This window comes from Mobula birostris, chromosome 11 (genome assembly GCF_030028105.1).
Source record: "Mobula birostris isolate sMobBir1 chromosome 11, sMobBir1.hap1, whole genome shotgun sequence".
Taxonomy (NCBI): domain Eukaryota; kingdom Metazoa; phylum Chordata; class Chondrichthyes; order Myliobatiformes; family Myliobatidae; genus Mobula; species Mobula birostris.
In genome coordinates, this window is record NC_092380.1 from 4,264,783 (window position 1) to 4,286,747 (window position 21,965).

At 43.6% G+C, this 21,965-nt stretch overlaps 1 protein-coding gene across 1 annotated transcript in view; it reads left to right on the forward strand.

Moving 5' to 3' along the window:
- The window catches only part of ap2a1 (adaptor related protein complex 2 subunit alpha 1), a 102,108-nt gene extending 87,589 nt beyond the window's left edge, over positions 1 to 14,519 (forward strand). Inside the window, exons 16-22 of the mRNA XM_072271514.1 lie at positions 2,209 to 2,291; positions 3,046 to 3,135; positions 5,987 to 6,110; positions 8,840 to 8,956; positions 9,253 to 9,322; positions 12,450 to 12,584; positions 13,606 to 14,519. Coding sequence (XP_072127615.1) covers positions 2,209 to 2,291; positions 3,046 to 3,135; positions 5,987 to 6,110; positions 8,840 to 8,956; positions 9,253 to 9,322; positions 12,450 to 12,584; positions 13,606 to 13,683 — 697 coding nt within the window. The 3' untranslated portion in view covers positions 13,684 to 14,519. The remainder of the gene's footprint in view (positions 1 to 2,208; positions 2,292 to 3,045; positions 3,136 to 5,986; positions 6,111 to 8,839; positions 8,957 to 9,252; positions 9,323 to 12,449; positions 12,585 to 13,605) is intronic.
- Positions 14,520 to 21,965: the final 7,446 nt, after the last annotated feature.

A 21,965-nucleotide genomic window follows, 5' to 3' on the forward strand; every position in this document is an offset into this window, starting at 1 on the left:
CTGATAGTTAAGCAGAGCTGGAGAATCTTGATACAAGCAAAGACAAGTGTTCATTGAAGTTTCTGGGCAGTTTGATAGGCCAGTGATCTGAGGAAATCTCTCCCCAGTGGGGAGCTGAGGAGATGGAGTACTTCTGCCACTCTGCATGGTACGCCACTACCACCTACTGGACAGTAGCGGGAGTGCCTCTTCTGACAAAAGGCATCATTGTATGGAAAAAAATTCTCTTTAGATGTAATTAATTTTGACTTTAAATTTTGCTTCCTATAGCTTTTAGAAATTTGATTTTTTTTTTTTTTACCATCTTTTAATCCTGTGACTGTAGAAACTGGTATGTGGCTGGTAGGAGCATGGTAGTCTGTGGTCCTGGTGCAGGTTGATGGCAGCTTGAATGGTTTTGGCCTGTTTCTGTGGTGTACTTCTCTACGACTCCAACTGTAAGATACAGTAAGGGTCAGTCAATTGTAGAGATGAGTGTTGGATCCATTCAATGTCAATTCTTTAGGAAGGTACTGGGATATAGAGTTTGGGAAAAGCTGGAAGAGGGAAGTGATTAGATTATGAGGACACTCAGTCCTCGTTTATTGTTGTTTAGAAATGCATGCATTAAAATTCGGTATATTATTGGAGAAGATGAAAAAGTTTATTTTTGTACATCTCAACAAAGTTAGTTCACTAACACAGATAAATTAACCCGTGCATCAGGAAAGAGTAAATGTATTATTGATACCAAGTATGTACGGGGGGAAATTACAGTTTTAACCACACGAGCATGGAACACATTAACACAAAAGCCAAGTTTATCTTCAGCATTTGAGACTGAATTAAATACATGAGAGTAGTATTAGAGTGGAAGCTGCACTTCAGTAGGACCAACCATGGTCGGTCTTACACAGATTATATTAGGGCACTGAAGAATGTGATAGAACAAAGGGATCTGGGAATACAGGTACATAATTCAGTGAAGGTGGCGTCACAGGTAGATAGGATTGTAAAGGACGCTTTTGGCACATTGGCCTTCATAAATCAAAGTATTGAGGACAGGAGGTGGGATATTATGTTGAAGTTGTATGAGACGTTGGTGAAGCCTAATTTGAGTTATAAAGTAAGGTTGAATAAGTTAGGGCTTTATTCCTTGGAACGTAGAAGATTGAGGGGAGATTTGATAGAGGTATATAAAATTATAAAGGGAGTAGATAGGGTAAATGCATGCAGGCTTTTTCCACTGAGGTTGGGTGGGACTAAAACGAGGTCATGGGTTAAGGTAAGGGTGAAAGTGGAAACATTTAAGGGGAACATCAGGGGGAAATTCTTCACTCAGAGGGTGGTGAGAGTGTGGAATGAGCTGCCAGCACAAGAGGTGTATGCGAGCTTGATTTCAACATTTAAGGGAGGTTTGGATCGGTACATGGATGGTAGGGTTACAGAGGGCTATTGTCCCAGTGCAGGTCAATGGGCGTAGGCACAGTCTAGAGCTGAGCTGCTGTACTTTTCTATGACCCTGTGCTGGCCAAGGCTAACTTACATCAGATTGCTGAACTTTCTGATGGCCTGAAAATTGGGATTTGTCAACCAAGTTAAATATTAGCTAGGCTGCAGCTCAGCCAGTCACTCGTTGGAGTGTAAATGTGTGTGGAGAGGCAGATGCTTATTGAACGGGGTGGGGGGGGGTGCAGTTTGTGAGAGGTTTTGAATTGAGGGGCCTCGATTTTGACTGCAAGGTGAGGTGGCCTCTGCCTAGAGTCCTACTGTGCAGTGAACAGTCACCAGATGTCTTACAAATGGGACTCTTTTATTTGTGACTTAAAAACAAAAACTGGGATAATACAGGATGAAGTCTCATTGGGGTTCAATAAGATTTTACTTTTGAAATTGCCACACTTTTACTCTTGAATTTTTGGAAGTTACCCATTTCAATTCTGCCTTTCCCGGCTGGTGTTAGATTTGAAGAGAGCACTTAGAGTTGTAACAGTGGGACCCAGATGGTGTCAGAATCACCCTTGACATTTGGAGCAAGCCTTGGGGGTAAATGAATATAAACAATGGATTTTCCTTTTTTTTTCTGGGGTGTTGGCACTTCTGCTTTGGGATGGGGTTTGGTGACTGCTATTTCTATCAGTGTGTTCCCTTAGCTGTAGCTGGTAACAGTAACTTGCCAACATTACTGACTCTTTACTTGCTGTCTGTCCACTCCTCTTCCCAATGTAGGTTTGTCTGCAAGAACAATGGGGTCCTATTTGAAAACCAGCTTCTCCAGATTGGAATAAAATCAGAATACAGACAAAACCTGGGTGAGTGACTGGGACCCTTTCCTTCAGCTTAACGGCCCTTGGTTGGGATAGACTACTGCAGTTTCGGGGATTTGCTCTTGCAGCTTACTTGCAATGTAAAAATCCCTTTTGTGTTTGAAAACATTCATTCAAGTCTTTTTATTCCTTCTCCCCCAGGCTTTTTTCCCTCCATTTTCCTGAAAGCACTGCCCTCCTGCAGCATGCTTCTAAAAGCCATTGTATACAAATAAGACTTTGGCAGAGTACTGTACATATGGCACCCAATATTTATTTTGCTTTACAGCACGGTAACAGGTCTTTCCACCTCAACAAACCTCTACTGCCCAGTTGCACCCATGTGACCAATTAACTTCCTAGCTCGAATGTCTTTGGACTGTGGGAGGAAACCCACACATTCATGAGGAGAACATTCAAATTCTTACAGACAGCAGCAGGAATTGAACCGGGTTAGTGCTAGTCTGATCATGTTGCACCAATATCACTTGAAGAGTATCAGGTCATTCACAGAGTGTGGGAGTAGTACCCCAAATCTCCATCACAGGGTACATCTTCCTGAGATGTCACAACGTCACTTTAATAAAGCCATTTGAGGTCTGTTTAAAATAAAACAATATTTTGGCTCTGAGTGGGTTGCTTGCTTGTAGTTTTGAAGATCAAATTTCTTCATGAACAGGTTTTTTTTATTTCTGAACCAACTTTACTTGGCAACATGGTCATCAAAAGCACTGTTACTTTCTTGTATCTATGCATCTAGGTCGAATGTACCTGTTTTTTGGGAACAAGACATCCGTCCAGTTCCTCAACTTCGCAGTGAATGTTAGCTGTCCTGGAGAGCTGCAGAATGATATCCTTTTTGATTTTGTTTGGCAAACGAAGGGGAGTACATTTGTTTTCAACTTGAGGTGATTCAATGGTTCCATTTAATATCAGAGAATGTATACAGTGTACAACTTGAAATTCTTACTCCTCACAGACATCCACAAAAACAGAAGGGAACCCCACAGAATTAATGACAGAAAGAAAAAGATTAAGCCCCGTCTCTCCCCCCCCCCACATACACAGGGAGCAACAAAGCATCAACCTCCCCCTCCCCACCCATTTCAGCAGCTCCCACCACCCACCAAACAAGCAACAGCAAAGCCTCCAAAGAGAGACCATGATCTGCAGTCCAACAAAAACCATTGTTTACCCGATAATTTGATGTGCCACAGGCTCCCTCTCTCATTAACAAGGGACAGAGAGATGTCGCCCATTACGCAGCAAGCGGGGAGACCAACAAGCAGTCGCTGTTACCATGTTGCAGTCTGCTGCATCACTTTTTTATTCCGAGAGGGTGTGAAAGGATCAAAAAGAAGATTTACAAAAAGTGTATATTACCTCATGGATGCATCAACAAAGACTGGCAGAAATATCTGCGATTAGTTAAGAGATTCTTGGGTGGAGAGTAGGGAGAATCTAGAGCAGATGAGGTAAGGGGACACTGAAGAGGCTCCCATGTATTTGGTGGGATTTGTCAGGATAAGAAATTCATTGGTCCTGAAGCAGAATTTTAACCTGAAAAGTCAATAATTCCTTTCCTCCTACTGATACTCCTCAACCTGCTGAGTTCCTCCAGCAGGTAATTGATAAGAAATTGCTCCCACTGTTAAGTTGGTGAGTTACTAGAGTCGAGTTGAATATAATTTACCAAAGGAGGAAAAATTAATTTATAAATCAGCAACACACATAAAAGTTGCTGGTGAACGCAGCAGGCCAGGCAGCATCACTAGGAAGAGGTACAGTCGACGTTTCGGGCCGAGACCCTTCGTCAGGACCTTACTAGTTCTTCTTTCAGTTAGTCCTGAAAACGTTGACTGTACCTCTTCCTAGAGATACTGCCTGGCCTGCTGCGTTCACCAGCAACTTTTATGTGTGTTGCTTGAAATTCCAGCTTCTGCAGATTTCCTCGTGTTTGCGTTATAATTCAGCAAGTTTCATTTCTGGGCCTAGGGCTATCCTGTAAAGACGCAGAACTACAGAAATGCCAACATAAGCTCCAAAGGCCTCATCGCTGGGAGAGGAAGAATCTTTGCCTAGGAGATGTATGAAGTCGTGTGGTGAAAGCAGAAGCCGCAGCGGCTAATCAGCCTTCTACCGGCCCAGGTCAGAGGACTCCGGCGGGCTGCTGTCAACAGCCTATGCCCCAGGGGGCGTGATGGGCTTCAGAAGAAGTTTTAATTCTGAATGTATTGCCTGAAACGGTTGTTGCAACTCATGTTTGAAGCATAATAGAAATGACGGCTATTGGTTTAAACCAACCAACAGGACAATTTCCACACTGAAAAGCAAGGACAATTGTCACCGCCTTCAAATAATATGCAATATGCAAAAACTTAAAGTACTGCAGGTCTACCGCAGCAGAGTTGCTCATTGGTGGAGAAACTGAAGAGGGTGGACGGTGCAGATCGTGCTACTGCACGCATCAGTGAGGCTTCAGAGGAGTCGGTGAGCGAAGGAGGCGTGCATTCCAATAACGAGTAACCGTCTTAGTCGCTTTTCTTGTCATCGCAAGACCCTTTTTGACGTTGTTAATGTAGAATGCTGCAAGCCCGATTCACTGCTTTTTTGGCAGACAGCAGGGGCAGATGGCGGGGAGCTGCATAGCCTTGCTTGTAGCAAAATGTAGGTCTGAAGCCGCAGTGTCGCCTACTTACAACTGCCAGGGGAGAGGTGGCAGAGCCGCTGTGCTCCACCGGGGCAGTGTGGCACAGTGTCCAGGTTGGAGTTGATGCTGCCCCAGTGTTTGCTCGGCAGAAGACAAGCTCTATTATGGTTGACTGTAGATTTCCGTGGCATTCGTGGACTCGGAGTCTAGCTGTGGTGATCAGTGATGCTCTTTATACAGTCATGTAGTGTCAGGAGTCTAATCAGAATCAAGTTTATTATCACTGATATGTGTCATGAACTTTTGTAGCAGCAGTGCAGTACTTAAAAATGCTCTAAGTCACAATAAGAAATACAAAAAATTAGTACAAAAAGAAAGCAAAAATAATGAGGTAGTGTTCATTGGCTCATGGACTTTTTGGAAATCTGATGGAGGGGATGAAGCTGTTTGACGTTGCGGCAATTAGCTTGCAGACGTTTCACCCCCAGTCGAGGTGGCATCCTCTGTGCACAGTTGTTGTTGTTTCTCTCTGGGAGTGCTCGTGTTTATATAGACCCCTGCTCACTTGTCTCTATCCTGACTGGCTATCCCGTCAGTTGACGTTTTGAATTCTATTGGCTCGTGTTACTTTAGCCCTTTCATAGATGGCGTCTATATCGATATGTTTGTTTATGGAGTTATCAGAAGAGAACCACACTTCTAAAAATTCTCGTGCCTGCTTCACGTATGCTTGCGCCAGAACTGCTGCGCTGCCCCAGTTAAAGTGGCGTCCTTCTCAGTCTTCGGGTACCCAGATCAGCAGCAGTGGATCATGTCTCCATACTACCAATTTGTGTTCCCATAAACAGTTTATCTGTTCCTAAAACGTTGGGTGTCTCTTCAGGCTTCTTCTCCCTGATAGTAGCAATGAGAAGACTAAATCTTCTAGACGCTGAGGGTCCTTAATGTTTGAACTATATCCATTGAGTCCTCTTAGAAATGAATTGGGAGAAGATACAGCGAGTGCATGCTTCATTGTAGATGCCACGATATGTTCCTTAACACTTGTCACAGCTGAATCTTCAGGCTAAACCCGTGGAGCCCATTGTGGAAGGTGGAGCACAGGTTCAGCAAGTGATTAACATCGAGTGCTTATCTGATTTCACCGAAGCTCCATTGCTCAACATTCAGTTCAGGTACTGGGTTCTTCACGTTACCAACTTCTCACTGCTGTGTAAAACCTCTTGCTTTCTCTTTCCCTCTGCTGCTTCCTCCCCTGCTCTCCTCACTCTGTTCCACCCATGCACCCACCACACTCTGCAACCTAGTGGATGACATTCCCTCTCTCCACGACAAGAATCATTCAGGCGTAGTCAAGCTTTCCACAGCCTTGTGCCATATTTGCTATTCAATTGGGCAGCAAACAAATTGGAAATTGAACAAGGTAGAATATTCTAATGACCCAGAATAAAACTAATTGTGCTCTGTAAGTTCCCATCAAGGTGTTCACTGGATTAGCAAAGCATATGTGGGTCATTTCCACTGTTACTGTAGCACTTTCCTCATTACAATTATAGAGCTGTTAGTTCATTGAATGCCATTCAGCCTGTTTGAATCATTATTTATTTGTTTAGAGATACAGCACGGAACAGGCCCAATGAGCCACACTGTCCAGCAACCCACCTGTTTAACCCTAGACTAATCACAGGACAATCTACAATGACCAATTAACCCACTAACTGGTACGTCTTTGACTGTGGGAGGATACTGGAGCAGCTGGAGAAAACACACAAGGTTTGTTTGGGGAGGACATACAAACTGCTTACCAACGGTGTGGAATTGAACTTCTGAACTCCAACCACTGTAATAGCGTCACACTAACTGCTACGCTACAGTGGTGCCCTTGTCTTTGTGGAGCAATCCCTGCCGGCTCATCTTTATCAGCCCAAGTTCTTCGGACCCTTTTCATGTTTTTTCCTTATTATTTCCTTCTGTGAGTTTCACCTGAAGTTTGAATTTACTAGCCTGTGGATGCCTGCTGCCTAATGGGGTCACTGTTATACAAGTGCAGAGCATGAATGACAAACAGACCTGTAGGTTTAAATAATTTTAGTGAGTCCTGTTGTCCACTGTACATGCTGGGCAGCAACCAGGCCCACTGAAACGAAAATGTGCATGCAGGAAACCCCACACAAAAAGAGAGAGTAGGAACCCCAGTCGATTCACTGCACAATCAATCAACCCCATGTGTACTTGCCACGATCTCACAATCGATCTGATACGGTTCAGGCACCACCACTTGCAGGTTCCTCTTCGTCCCACACCATCCCAATTTGGGGAAAGTACCTCTGGTCCTTCGTGATCACTAGGTCTCCATCCATTAATCACTTGCCCACCAGTATTGATGGTATACTCCCATCAGTTGTCTGCAGAGTTCAAACAGGTGCCTTCTCAGGGGAATTGGCAGTGGGCAATAAATATCGGTTTGTCTGTGAACCCCTGAGTTCCTGCTGAACTTTCTCTGAAAGAGAGCTTAAGGTTTGTCCCCTGTGTGGACGAGCATTGGAGCACCAAGGAGAGCCAGCAGCAACATCCAGCCACACATCTCCAACCAATCTGGGATAAAACCCTTCTGTACTTGATGACTTCTTTCATTCTTAATTGCAGCCGCCCTTTTGTTTTCTCTCCTTATCAACACAAAATGCAGGTCAGGCAGCATCTGGGGTTGCTGAGGGAAATATACAGTCTGCGTTTCAGGTAAAGACCCTTCATCCAGCTGTTTATTCCTCTCCATAGATGCTGCCTAACCTGTTGAGTTCCTCCAGCATTTTGTGTGTGTCTCTCGTGTCTCAAGTTTCAATTGCCCATTAATTCTCCTACCTCCCCTGATCATGATGTTTTGCCACAATTTTCCTCCTTGGTAAAGACAAAGAACTCAGTTAGTATTGCAGCTATGCTAGCAACACCTCCTTTGCACTCAGCCAGCCCTGCTCCTCTTACTACACACTACTTGTATGACTAGAAGACACAGTTGTACGCATAGAAACACACCTCATGCATTGCAAACATCAAGTATCCATCTGCACTAACCCCATTTACCTGCACTTGCTCCGTAGCCTTCTGTGAATCTGGTATTAGAGATTTCAACCCTGGGAAAAAGATACTCTCTACTCCTATATCCCTTGTAATCTTGTAAACCTCTATCAGATCTCCCCTCAGGCTCTGCCGCTCCAAAGAAAACAACCCAGGTTTATCCAGCATACGCCCTCTAAACCAGGCAGCACCTTGGTAAACCTCTTCTGCCCGCTGTCCAAAGCCTCAACATCCTTCCTGGAATGAGGCGACTAGACTTGTACACAATGTTCCAGATGTGGCCCAACCAGAGTTTTATAAAGCTACAATATAACCTCCTGACCTTTGAACTCAGTGCCTTGATTAATAGAGGCAACATGCCTTATGGAACATCCTATCAACCTGTGTAGTCACTATGAACTTGGACCCCAAGATCCCTCTGTTCATCAACACTTACTAAGGATTTTGCCCTTAACAGTGTACTGTCACTTTATGTTTGACCTGACCAAAGTGCAACACTTCACATGTGTCCTGGTTAAATGCCATCTGCTATTTCTTCACTAGTACCTGCTCCTGATCTTTGCCTTAAATGCTTATCAGAATTTGTTTTTATGCTAACAGCTGTTCACTTCTCTTTTCCTTTCCTTGTTATTTTCCTTTCTGGTTCCCTTATCTGTTCACTTTATTTAGCTTGGCTCTCACATTTCACCCCTGTAAGAAGGTGTAAAGTTCTCTGCAACAGACCTTGAACCCAGGCCTGAGAGGAGAATGACGACACTTCCATTTCCCTGAAGTCTTTCATGACACTAATTTATACATTATTGTCATTGTTGAAATCCTTTTCCTTTGGTAGATATGGTGGAACCTTGCAAAATATCACCCTAAAACTGCCCATAACTGTCAACAAGTTTTTCCAGCCAACAGAGATGGCGTCCGAAGATTTCTTTCAGCGTTGGAGACAGCTCAGCAGGTACAGAAAGAATCATTTGGATTCAAATTAGTTTATATCTATTCAGAAACAGAATCAAGTTTAATATCACTGGCATGTGTCATCATGAAATGTTGTTATTTTATATATAGCAGGTATGGAGAGTTTGTGCGTGGGAAATGTTTTTAGATGGCATGGCTCTTTTACATTGTTACTGCTCTGACCTGAATAAACAATTCAATATTGGCAAGGACATAGAACAGTATGGCAAAGTAGGGGCCTTCAGCCCACAGTGTTGCAGGCAGCCTGTGTTACTTATAGAACATTTTGTCGCTTAGTCCCCAGCAGGAAGCTCAGAAGATCTTCAAAGCTAATCACCCCATGGACACAGAGGTCACCAAGGCCAAGGTAAGATTTCTTCTCTCCATCCATGAATCCAAAAAAAAAATTCCTCATCTTTGCAGGCAGACTAAGAGAACAAACTGTGCCAACCAGGAAAGTCGTGGAAGGTGACAGACCAAATGCAGGTGAAAGGGATTGGTAGTCTATGGTTGGCACAGACAGGGTGGTGCTCAATGACTCCTTAAGTCTCCTATCCTCCTAGGCAGCAGTGTGTATGGAAGAATAGTGGTGATCGGCTTTCGCCACACCACTTAGTACATCTTCCAGGCAAAGATCCTCCCTCTCCCAGGAGTGAGGTCCTTGGAGCTGCTTTGGCATTTCTGTAGCTCTGTGTTTTTACAGAAGAAGTTGCTGGCCCCATACCCAACCCTCCCCCTGTTGAAGCCAGGCTTGGGACCATCCATGTCAGAGTTTCACAACACCTGTATATTCGTTTTCACTTCATGGGTGTGATCTCAAGCTTCTTTATCCAAGACGAAGATGCCTCAGCCTTTCCTGCTTCTCCAATCTCTAAATTTCTTCCATGTCCCCAAATCCCTGCAAATAAAAATGTAGCGGCACCCTTGATCGTATGATATCTTATTCCTTCATGGTGTTCTGAATGTAAAATAGCAAGTAACCCTGTTCTAATGTAATCCTACGGCTGTGCTCACTAATTAGTTTGTGGATACGTCTAGTGGTTTTGTGGTGTTCCGCGGTCCTTAAAATCTGGAGAATCTCAATGCCTCCTCCCCTGAGCCAAATTATTTCAGTATTAATTCTTCCAAGCTTTCCGAGTCAGTAGTTCAGGGCGCCATGGTAGCGCAGCCACAGGCGTGACGCTGTTACAGCTTCATTTATCAGAGCTCGGAGTTCAATCCTGACATCCTCTTTAAAAAGTTTGTACGTTCTCCCCGTGACTCCGGGGGTTTTCTCTGGGTGCTCCAGTTTCCTCCCACAGTCCAAAGACGTACTGGTTAGTAGGTTAATTGGTGATTGTAAATTGTCCTGTGATTAGGTTTGGGTTAAATCGGGATTGATAGCGACATAGCACAAAGGGCTGGAAAGGCCTACTCTGTGCTGTATCGCTACATAAAACAAAACAGCACGGAAACAGGCCCTTCAGCCCAGCTAGTCCGTGCTGAACTGTGATTCTGCCTAGTGCCGGTGACCTGCACCTGGACCATAACCCTCCATACCCCTTCATCCATGTACTTCTACAAACACCTCTTAAATACTGCAACTAAAGCCATATTCACCACTTCCTTTCTGCGTTTCTGTTGTTCCTATTTGTAGATTGATGTCTAATTCTCTTTCAAGGGGTGCAAAGGTGTTAACGTGATTTGTTTGGTAAACCTATAAAGTGCAGAATAAAGCCCTATTATTCTCTAAGGTGTTCCTAAAACACTCCCACCTTCCAGTGGAATGAACCAGCCAGGTCTTATTTTTCAATCGAGGATCAACTTTATTCGCCATTTACATCTATGTGTACAGTGATGTGGGTTAACTTGGGACACAATGGGACTTGTATGTACGTTCTCCCCTGTGACTGTGGCATTCCTCTGTGTGCTCTGGCATCCTCCCACAGTCCAAAGGCATACTGGTTAGTAGGTTAACTCACCATCGTAAATTGTCCTGTGATGGGGCTAGGATTAAATCAGGATTGTTGGGTGATGCAGCTTGAAGGGACCAAGGCCTATTCCGCACTGTGTCTCAGTAAATAAATAAATTTTGGCCCAATTAAGTGGCTGTACCAATTAGCCAAAGTTTCATGGAAATAGCTTAAAATGTATATTTTTTAAAAAAAGACAAACTACCATTTAACTAAGTAACAAATTTAATTAAATACAGAACAAATTAGAACACTACCAATATTACCAGAGTACTATAAAACTGTATTAGTTCCTAATAGTTATCGACAGAGGAATTCATCCATTGTACACTGTCATGTTCTTTTGTTTGACTGTAAATGAACAAAATCAGCACACGTACCTGGCTTTTAATGTGGTCCAGTAAGTTAATTTTTTTGGCTAGAGTCAAATCTTTTTGCGGCATCTTGGAAGGGTCTGAAATTTTTTTAAGTCAGAATAAGAAAAACAAAATGATCAAAAATCACTGCTTTTTTTTAAATCTGCTTCCGTCCGCCCAAATGGATGACATAACACAAGCAAAAGCAAATCACGCTTTTTACAAAGTGTTTTAAGTAGTGTCTAACGACCACACAAGTGCACGCAACTGATGCTGGTTAGAAACTGTTCAGTAACGATCTCCTGTCCCAAATAAATGAAGGAAATCTCAGCTATTTCCTCGGTTAGTTTTTATTCTTTAAGAGTTGTCCTAATTAACCAGAATCCACTGAACTCGGAACTTGCTGTGATGTGTTGGCCCAATATGCAACAAAAAGTCGCCAACATTCTGTAATTATAAAGAATAAACATTTATATAAAATATAGAGGTTAAAGTATGGACATGGTAATAGATAAATACCAGCATTTATTTACGGTGTAAACAGCTTTAGAAAAAGTGATTTATCGTTCTGTAAAGTGCAGTGACTTGAGGTTATAGATAGATGTGGGGGGGGGGGGGTCTAAAGTGAATGGCTGATCAAATTAACTACCTGAGGGAGGAATCATTTAAGCTGGATTTTTTTTTTCATAGCCTATAGCACTTTCTAGAAGGGAGTTTTAGGGAAAGGAGTTAGCAAGGTGGGTAGCATCATAAGGTTGTGTTGTAACATTGGTAGTTTGGTCACCATGGTAGCGTAACGGTTAGTGCAACGCTATTACAGCTCGGGGCTTCAGAGTTCAATCCCAGCGTCCTCTGTAAGGAGTTTATACACCCTCCTCGTGGAATGCGTGGGTTTCCTTCCCCGGCACAAAGATGTACAGGTTAGCAGGTTAATTGGTCATTGTAAGTTGTCCCGGGATTAGGCCAGGGTTAAATCGGGGGTTGCTTGGTGGCGTGGCTCAAAGGGCTGAAAGGACCTATTCCACACTGTGCCTGTAGATAGATAAATAAACACCAGACAGCAGCCCACAGCCTGAAACCACCTCAGACACTCAGTAAATGGGAGCCTGTGGGATAAGCTCAGTGAGTGAACTCTGCTGGGGCACTTCTCTCAGTTTATTTTCTGCTTTTTCCATTCTTTCTGTAGTTGATAGGGTTCGGCACAGCTCTGCTGCAGGACGTCGACCCCAACCATGACAACTTCGTTGGTGCAGGAATCATTCACACAAAATCCATCCAGGTTGGGTGCTTGTTGCGGCTGGAACCCAACAGTCAGGCACAGGTTTGTGACATTTAGCGCTGAGTTATTTAGAGCCGCGGCTGCTTCGGATCAGCTTACCGCCTGTGCGTCATTTGAGAATGAGAACTCAGTAGGTGACCTCTGTTGTCTGAGTTTGAGCAGACACTTGGGCCCGATCAGAGGACAGCCTGCAGGTGTCCAGTGGTGGTGCCCGAAGTGGTTCTCGGCTGCTTCCTCTGCATTAGCAGAGCATGCAGTGGAGCTGGAAACTGGTTCGTTACTGTCACGTGGACCAAAATATAGTGAAAAGCTTTTGTTTGATGCTGAAGTGCATTGAGGTAGAACCAAAGGAAGAATGCAGTGTTATAATTACAGAGAGAGTGCAGTGCAGGTAGACAAAATACAAAAGCCATGACGAGCTAGATTGAGAGATAGCGGTTAGTGTAATGCATTACAGTGCCGATGACCCAGGCTCGATTCCCACCGCTGTCGTGTGTTCTCCCTGTGACTGTGCAAGTTTCCTCCGGATGTTCCAGTATCCTTCTACGTTCCCAAGACGTACACATAGGGGTTAGTGAGTTGTGGGCATGCTCTGTTGGTGCTGGAAGTGTGGCGATGCCTGCTGGCTGCCCCCAGGCCGTGGCTGTTGATGCAAATGGAGCATTTCACTCTTTCGATGCACATGTAACAAATGAAGCTAATGTTGTCTTTAAGACAAGACAAATCGTTCCATTTTGAAATACGCTGAGCTAGAACCAAAGCGGGAATAGAAAGAGAAGCTAATAGTTTTATAGTTGCGGAGAAAGTAACAAAATGCAAAGCCCGTGATGAGGTAGATTGAGAGACTGTTTATCTTTATGTTAGAATAGGTGTTGGGTAAAAATGAGGACCCCAGTGGATGGGTTTCAGTGGGTGAGGGGTGCCCATTGCCCTGACATATTTTTAGTGGGTTTATACTGCACGACCACCTTTGTCCTGTTCCCCCATGGTTAGGAGTTGCTGGCTGGAACTGCTTTGCTCTGTAACCTCTCGCTTCTCTCTCTTTCTCTCTCTTCATCCACAGATGTACCGCCTCACACTACGCACAAGCAAGGAGACTGTGTCGAAACGACTATGTGGTTTACTGTCTCAACAGTTCTAAAGTCTCCTCCATGTAATCGATCTCTTACACTATACTGTGTCTGTGTGAGTCTGGGAGTGAGTGTGCGTACGTGTGTGTGCACGGGTGCATGAAGGTCTTATATCCATGCAACGTCCAGTGAAATCTTCAAGTATCATGTGACGTCCTCTTAACTACAGTATATGTTTACGTGATTGTTTTGTGGAGGTTTTCCTTCTGTTGCTATTGTGGAGGGATTTGGAAAGTTCTTTGGTACACGAGGCATCAGACTGTGCAGTGGTGGGCAGAGTTGGCGTCAGGCTACAGTGAAGTCGACATGACCCCCTGGCATAACTGCGTCCTGTGGTACATCTCAGTCAAGGTGATGAGGGGCATTTAAAGATTGTAAATCTTTGCTGAAGCAGGGAGTGTCAGATGATCATTAATCTCAGAGTGAGAATGATGGCTCCTCCCTGCTCCTGTATGCACACCGTACTGCGGCGACCCAGGTACAGACCAGGATGTGACAAGATGGCAGCTCCCTTCAGAAATGGGGATTGGGCAGTGTGCCCCTTTTGAAGTGCTTGGTGACTCCCACTACCCCACAGCTGAATGTCCTAACAAGGCTGTCAATGGGGATATAGGCAGGCTATACTGCCTAATGCCTAATCTCCTGTGGGGAGTGACTGCTGTCAGAGAAGGGGAGGATTCTGAGCAGACGATGTCCAGTAGATGCAGGGTGCCTCACCATTTTCACTTTCTCGCTGTCTTTACAGACCTCAAAAGGAGGTGATGCCCGAATACCAAAAGACTTGATGTCCCATCTCGCTGTTAATCGATATAGTCATTTCTTATATTAAAAAAAATGTATGAAGTAATTGTAAAATGTATCTGTATATAACTCTTTCTTTAGAGCTGGATAGAAATACCTGTACGACCAAGTTAGTCAGTGGTCTCTTATGTTAAATTTGCTGTTTCAATGTCACCATCGAAAGTTAATGGGTGGGCATTTTTTTTATTTAACCTTTTGCTTAAGGTATTGTACATGCAAAAAGACTGGAACTTCCTGAAACTGTTCCCTTCTGCTCCTCCCTCTGAAACGCGCATCATCCGTTAGTAGTTTTTGAAAACACTCTGCTCTATGCAACTACTGCCCCTTGTCGTCGTCACCCGCAAATCCCATTCTACAGACTCTTACACTTTTTTGCCCCCCCTCTCTCTCTGTCTCTCTCTCTTTCTCTCTACTGGCAGCCAGCATGAGTTCCACAGTGCTTGCTGTTGTGCATGAATACTTAATATTATGGGAATGAAATGTGACAATGGACTGAGTTGTTCTTTTTTCCCTCACTAAACCTGCTTTTATTACCAGCGATCATTTTTGAAACAGTTCAGAGTCTGAAAGATCCCAGGCACAACACTTGGATTCGCACTAGATAAAATTAATCTAATATAGTGTCTTTGACAGAGGGAGATGGAGCAGGAAGGCAAAATGCACAATGAACAATTCCCCCATTTAAAAGGCTAAGTTTCTAACTTCTCATCCCTCTCTGCTCCTGGCTCTACTTGACATTTCCTACATTTTTTGGGGACATTAGGATTGGCTTGCTCGTTAACCCCTGCCTCCACTTCTTTCAGCTTGCTACTTCAGTGGCATTGTCTTGTAAATGATGGGCAAACTTGTGCTGTGCAACCCTAGATTAGCTTTAACTTCTCTGCTAATAAAGAGGATCCCATCTGCCTAATGCCTGTACATAAAACTAACTCGAGCAACTGGATAACGTGGCAGTGGGGCTTCTTAGTGGGTGCTGTGCAAAATGGAGGAAGCTTATTCCTTTGCAAAGACTGATTTCTAATGATAGCACCAGTACGCTCCTGGGGGGTGGGTGGGGGGTGTAGGGAAACCATGTTGAATGTTCACTGTCAAGTGCTTTGGACCAATAACTAATGGAGTTGCTGTGACCTTGGAAACAAATGCTTGTCAAAATGTAACCTGCAAGGGAAATACAAGAGAACAAAGGATGTGAAAAAAACTCCAGCCTTGTCATTACTGTGAAACATGCACCACACCACTCCAGGCAAAATTCTCAGTGTGTGCTCTAGGTTGCTTGTTGCGCAGCTGAAAGCTAATCAAAGGATTGTTAATTTAAGCCTCTCGCCTCAGCAGCAAGAACCTGATCTCAGCATGTTTAGCATTAAACCTGCAGAAAGTGGAAGAACATCTGGGGGGGAAAGATGCATTTCCTGTTACTTGCGACTCGGCCTTCCCTCGAAGCTCCTGTAGCATACTCCCAGTTAACTAATATTGTCCTTTACTGGGATCAGATCTGATCATGAAAACAAAACCGAGGCTAACCATTCTTTGTTAACATAGCGGTTAGCGTGACTGTCACAGCACAGGGCATCCTTTTTAAGGGGTTTGTACATTCTCCCCAGGGAACGTCTGGCTTCCTCCCACAAGTCTAAAGATCTACAAATTAGTAGATTAGTTAATCATTGTAAATTGTTCCATGATAAGGCCAGGTTTAAATGGGTCGCTTGTTGGTCAGCGTGGCTTTAAGAGTCGGAAGGGCCTGTTCTGCACTGTATCTCTAACTAAATACAATTAACGTTCTACAAGCACAGGCATCACAGGACAAACTGCAGAGGTACCCTGATGGTGGAATTTACAGTAGTGACTGCATGAGGTAACTTTAGAATTACTTCTAAATTGTCTTGATTTTATTTTAGTAAACCGGCCACACACACACACACACACCCCCCCCCCCATCTTGTCCCAGAATCATCTGATTGGTGAGTTCCGAATACTTTCGGTAGAGCGCCAGGTAGTGCAGTTTACTGCCCTTCAGCTCCAGCAGACCTGTTCAATCCAGACATCTGGTGTTGTCAACAAAGGCTATGTTCTTTCCACAAGACATGGGAGTAGAATTAGGCCATCTGGCCCATTGAGTCTGCTCCACCATTCCATCATGGCTGATTATTCCTCTCAACCCCTTCCCCTGCCTTTTCCCCATAACTCTTAGCCCTCTTACTAATCAAGGACCTATCAACGTCGCTTTAAATATACCCAAAGACTTGCAGTCTGTGGCAATGAATTCCACAGATTCACCACCTTCTGGCTAAAGTATTTCTTCCTCATCTCTATTCTAGAGGAATATCCTTCTATTCTGAGGCTGTGCCCTCTGGTCCTAGTCTCTCCCACGATAGGAGAGTGTCCACTCTATCTCGGCCTTTCAATATTCGATAGGTTTCAATGAGATCCCCCTTATAGCGTGGGTCCCACTGCACCCCCACACCTCCCCCCCCCCAGTGCTCCAATTTCCTTCCAAGGAGATGCTGATAGGTTGATTGACCACTGGTAAATTAACCCCAGCATTGCTGAGTGGCGAGTTGATCAGCATGCAAGAGAAAATATGACAGGTAAGTGAGTAGAGGATTGGGATTGAGGGATTGTTCCAGGAGCTCACTTAGACTTGATGGGCCAAATGGCCTTTAAGAGAAATAGTCTCTGAGTTCTCCACCCCAGAGGATATGGCCAAGTACAAGTCATGACAGGTTGATAGATTCTTCGATACTCAGGTGGTATTGGATCCCGATGCGTTTGTTATGAAAATTAACAATGAGGCATGGAACTTGTTGCCTAAGATAGTTTTGCTGAGCCTTAAAGGAAATGGGAGAAATATAGTGTGTGAGAGAGAGAAGAGAAGAGCAGAGGAAGAGAGCCCAGGGAAAAGAGTGAACAAAAATGGTTTCAACTTCTTGTATCAGATACTGATTCCATAGAAATTCCAACCGATAACAGTTAACCATTTAAATAATGTGACACCGGTCACTGAATCCAAGAAGTTTCCAGAAAAGTACAGAAGCAACTATAACTACTGGAAAAACTCACTGAACAATCACGTGGATATAGGTGATTATATAAAAATACGAACAAGCTTAAGAAAGTGAAACTACAAGGAAATTAACATTATGCAACCCTATCCACCATTGGGGAAGGCAGAGTTGGTGTCATTAAGCCAAGATCTCATTGAATGGTGAAGCAGGATCAATGGGACACAACAGTTTTTTTGTGTTCTCGGTAAGGTGAACAGACAAGCTATATAATGGACATTAGGGCAGCCAGTCTTTCAGTGCTTGAAGAATGATTTCCTCCTCCGTAAACTGGACTAATCTGTCAAGAAATATGAAGAGCACTGAACGTAATGCCATCACCATAGAAGCAGTTCCACTGTAACTGGATTCTGATCTATAGTACAACCGCTTCATTTCAGAGTCATACTTTATTGATCCCGGGGGAAATTGGTTTTCGTTACAGTTGCACCATAAATAATAGTAATAGAACCATAGATAGTTAAATAGTAATATGTAAATTATGCCAGTAAATTATAAAATAAATCCAGGACCAGCCTATTGGCTCAGGGTGTCTGACCCTCCAAGGGAGGAGTTGTAAAGTTTGATGGCCACAGGCAGGAATGACTTCCTATGATGCTCTGTGCTGCATCTCAGTTGCCCACCTTATCCCTCAAAACATTTTGTAAGGAATTTCTCTTCCCCCCCCCCCCTGCCCTGTGACAATTACTCAACATTAAACAAACTGACCCCCCTGGAAAGACACTGGCACCAAAGCAAGATTGGGGAGCAGACCTGGCAGACCAAACGGCCCAATTCTGCTCCTATATCATACGGTCTACAATTGCTAGACGGTAAAGGAAGGTAAAAGATCTGCAGATGTTGGAAATCATCTGCTTAGTTTCTTTCGACCAAAATCTAAGTTTCAGGCCAGGAGTTGGCCTTTTAGCTCCGCGCCCTTGAGAGATTTAATGAGATCGTAGTGGATCTACCCATTTCCCCTCCCTCAATTCACAATTTGAAATTCCGAATTTATTCTCCTGGTATCCTCAGCAACATGGAGGAAGAAATACTTCTTCCATGCACACCAGCCCGCTACAGGAAATCCAGATAGGTTTAGTCACTCACATGAAAGTTGCTGGTGAACGCAGCAGGCCAGGCAGCATCTCTAGAAAGAGGTACAGTCAACGTTTCGGGCCGAGACCCGAGTTAGTCCTGACGAAGGGTCTCGGCCTGAAACGTCGACTGTACCTCTTCCTAGAGATGCTGCCTGGCCTGCTGCGTTCACCAGCAACTTTGATGTGTGTTGCTTGAAATTCCAGCACCTGCAGATTTCCTCGTGTTTAGGTTTAGTGACTCTTTAATAGCACCACTGATAGGAAGATGGAAATCACACTGACCATTTCCCCTCTAAATGTAAGTTTTTAAGAGCTTCTTGTACTCTCCATTTTCATAATTTTACTAACTTTAAAATACAGATTTTAAACCTTCCTCCTTAGCTATCCTCAATACGCTTGATATCTGGAGGAGGCAAAACCACTTGTTACTGAAAACTACAGTGTTCCTCCTGCTCTCTGTTTATTCAGTATACAGGTTAGTAGGTTAATGGTCAAATGGGCAGCACAGGCTGGTTGGGCCAGAAGGGCCTGTTACTGTGCAGTATCTATCTCTAAATAAAAAATAAAGTAATATTAATCTAACATCAATAGCAGCACTTTCAACACGCGTCTGTCGGAGGGATGTTGTATAGTTAGCATTCAAGCTAGTTTCAATATGTGAAGAATTTTCCCTAACTCTTGTCAACAGGTTTAAGAAGCGGGGTGGCGAGAGAACTGGGACCTAGGACAGTACCTGCGAAACAGGATTAAAGGGAATAAATTTGGTGCACATTTCAGTATTATACATTGTCCTTAATATTTCTTATGAATGTTCAAACTTGTGTAAACATTACTGAAAGCAACTACTATTAAGCAGGGGTAACTACACTGATGTTTACATGGGTAGTTTCCATTCTAAATGTGAACATGGGATGCAATTTATTGCTCATTTTAAAATGAGATGCTTCCATTGAAAGATTTTTTAATATATCTATTTTTAGTCCTCCACTATCACACTTTACCCTTGATAATAGATGTAACAATCTGCCTTTCATATCAGAATATCATGTGGGGTTGGTTGTAGTGTAAACAGTTTGCAAATTGCAGTTGTCAGTGGGCGAACTTCCAGTCAGTTGACCTTGTTATTGCAGCTCATGATTTTCAACACGTCTGCTCTTATTCTTAATTGTTTTCTTTCTGTTGCAGTGACTTGATTGTTAAACTAGCCCTCTGAGTCTTTGCAAGCAGTGTGTCAACTGGTCAAAGGCACTTTTCAAGATGTAGATGCAAAGGCAAGGAAGTGCCCAGGTAGGACTGATGACAAGTGACACCTTGTCAGTGGACAGGGAAGGAGACCCACCAACCAGATCTCTTCTCCTTCTGATTATTGTGCAGCACTCTCTACAAGCGACTGTAAAATTCTCGTGGGGAAAAGCCTGATAGCATTCCCAGTACGGCAGAGCAACCTGTGAAGACATAGTGCAGGGATAGTCAACACCTTCAGGAGTATTTTACAGAAATGAATATTTCTGTTAATCTTCTGTGTGTTTTCAACAACAGTTTGGAATGAGAAAAGTTTCAGGTCTCAAAATAGTCCATGTAGTCTACCTACCAGACAGGATTCCTGTGAGTGATGGTGTCAGTCTTCCCATGTAGATCAAGCCTTTTTACCATTTTCAACAGGCAGTAGATGAATATTTTGTATTCTCTTTGGCATAGTCTTGATTATCTGCATGTTCTGGTGATCTGTACGAGGGGAGGGCTGCATTCCCTTCTGGGAGCAGTGAGATGGAAAAGCCACCTAATTGGATGTCTAGCAGGGAAGCTATTCAGCAACAATAAACTAGTATGCCTTGTTTAAATGCAACATATTTACAGGTAACAAATGGGGCTCATTCTGTATCAAAGCAATTAACTTAGTGATGTGAAGCACTTTAATCAAAGGATAAGTGTATAATATTGTGTGGCCAACAATATAGTATTTTGTCCGTGTGCCTCTGGCTTTTGTTCTGTGTAAGCAGCTATACTGGTAGTTTTGCAGTCAACGTGGTAGGAGATTGAACACGTGCATATTTACATTTTGTTCTGAAGCTGAGGTACTCATTAGGCGTGGTTATTATAAGAGTATTCTGTGTGTGGTATCCAATTCTTGGTGCTTATAACCTTAACACAAACCCTGATCTTCCTTATTACTGAGCTTCCTTTTAATTTGTGTCCTGTAGAGAGTATATTTATTATTGGTCCTTGGGTGAAATATTCCATGGACAAAGTTTACACCCACCCCCCCACAACTGCCTCTTTCTTGCAGATCAAAAGATGTGTTCCTCACTTAGGAGATTTAAATCAAAATGCTGTAAACACTCATGCACTATCTATGGAGAGAGTATCGGGGTTTTGGATCAAATGGGCTTTGATCCATCTCTGATAGTGACAACGTCCAAGACCAAGCAGTTCACCAGATTTTGGCAAACTTTTCATCACCTTAAATATTGCTGACAACCATGGTACCCTGTAGGTGCATTATGAACAAGACTGTTCTAACAATAGTTTCCAATTGTTTGACCTCTACCATCAAATCAGCTAGAACATTTGGAGAATGGAAACACCAAGTGCATCACCATAACTTGTATCACCTACACATCTCCATTCCTTCACTGTGGAAGGGACCTAGAATTCCCCAACAACTATGGGAGAACCTTCACCATATCACCCCAGCTTGCCACTATTTTAAGGGAAGAATAACATTTGCCTCTTCTACAACATCCATGCCCCAAAAAGCAGTTTAAACTTTGTCAAAACTTTGACCCTCTAGCTCCACCAAATATCACCTCAAGGCACTGAGCTGTGGGTATAGGGAGTATGTCACACCACACCATACTGATCTTGGCCACACTTGCTTCAGTGCCTTTTCTAGGGAAACAAGCTGATGTTCCTGCTTCCAGTTGGTATTAAATGTGTCATCGTTCTGGTCAAAGCTTCTGTGTGGATCATCTCTGCCAGCTTTACCATTCAGCCTGAGGACATCACCCGGCCAGCAAGTATTTACCCAATGTTCAGTCAATCTGGACCCACAGCTCCCTCGCAGAACTCTTTGTTGGGATGCAAAACCCCTTTTTTTCTGTACTATACTGCCTTTTCTGTTATGGGTGCATGTAACCCAGCCTCTTGCTGGTTTCTGCTGAATCAGTGACCCGTCTGCACACATGCAAGGGGGATCTTTACCTTGCCCTGAGAAAAGCAGGGAGATTCTCCCTGTTGTGGACCAATTTTATCTCAATAGAGAAGATCGTTAAATCGTTAGCTCAATTACAACAATGCTGTTTGTGGTGTCCAATTGGCTGCCATGAGTATGTGAAAAGCAAAAACTCTCCTTGATGT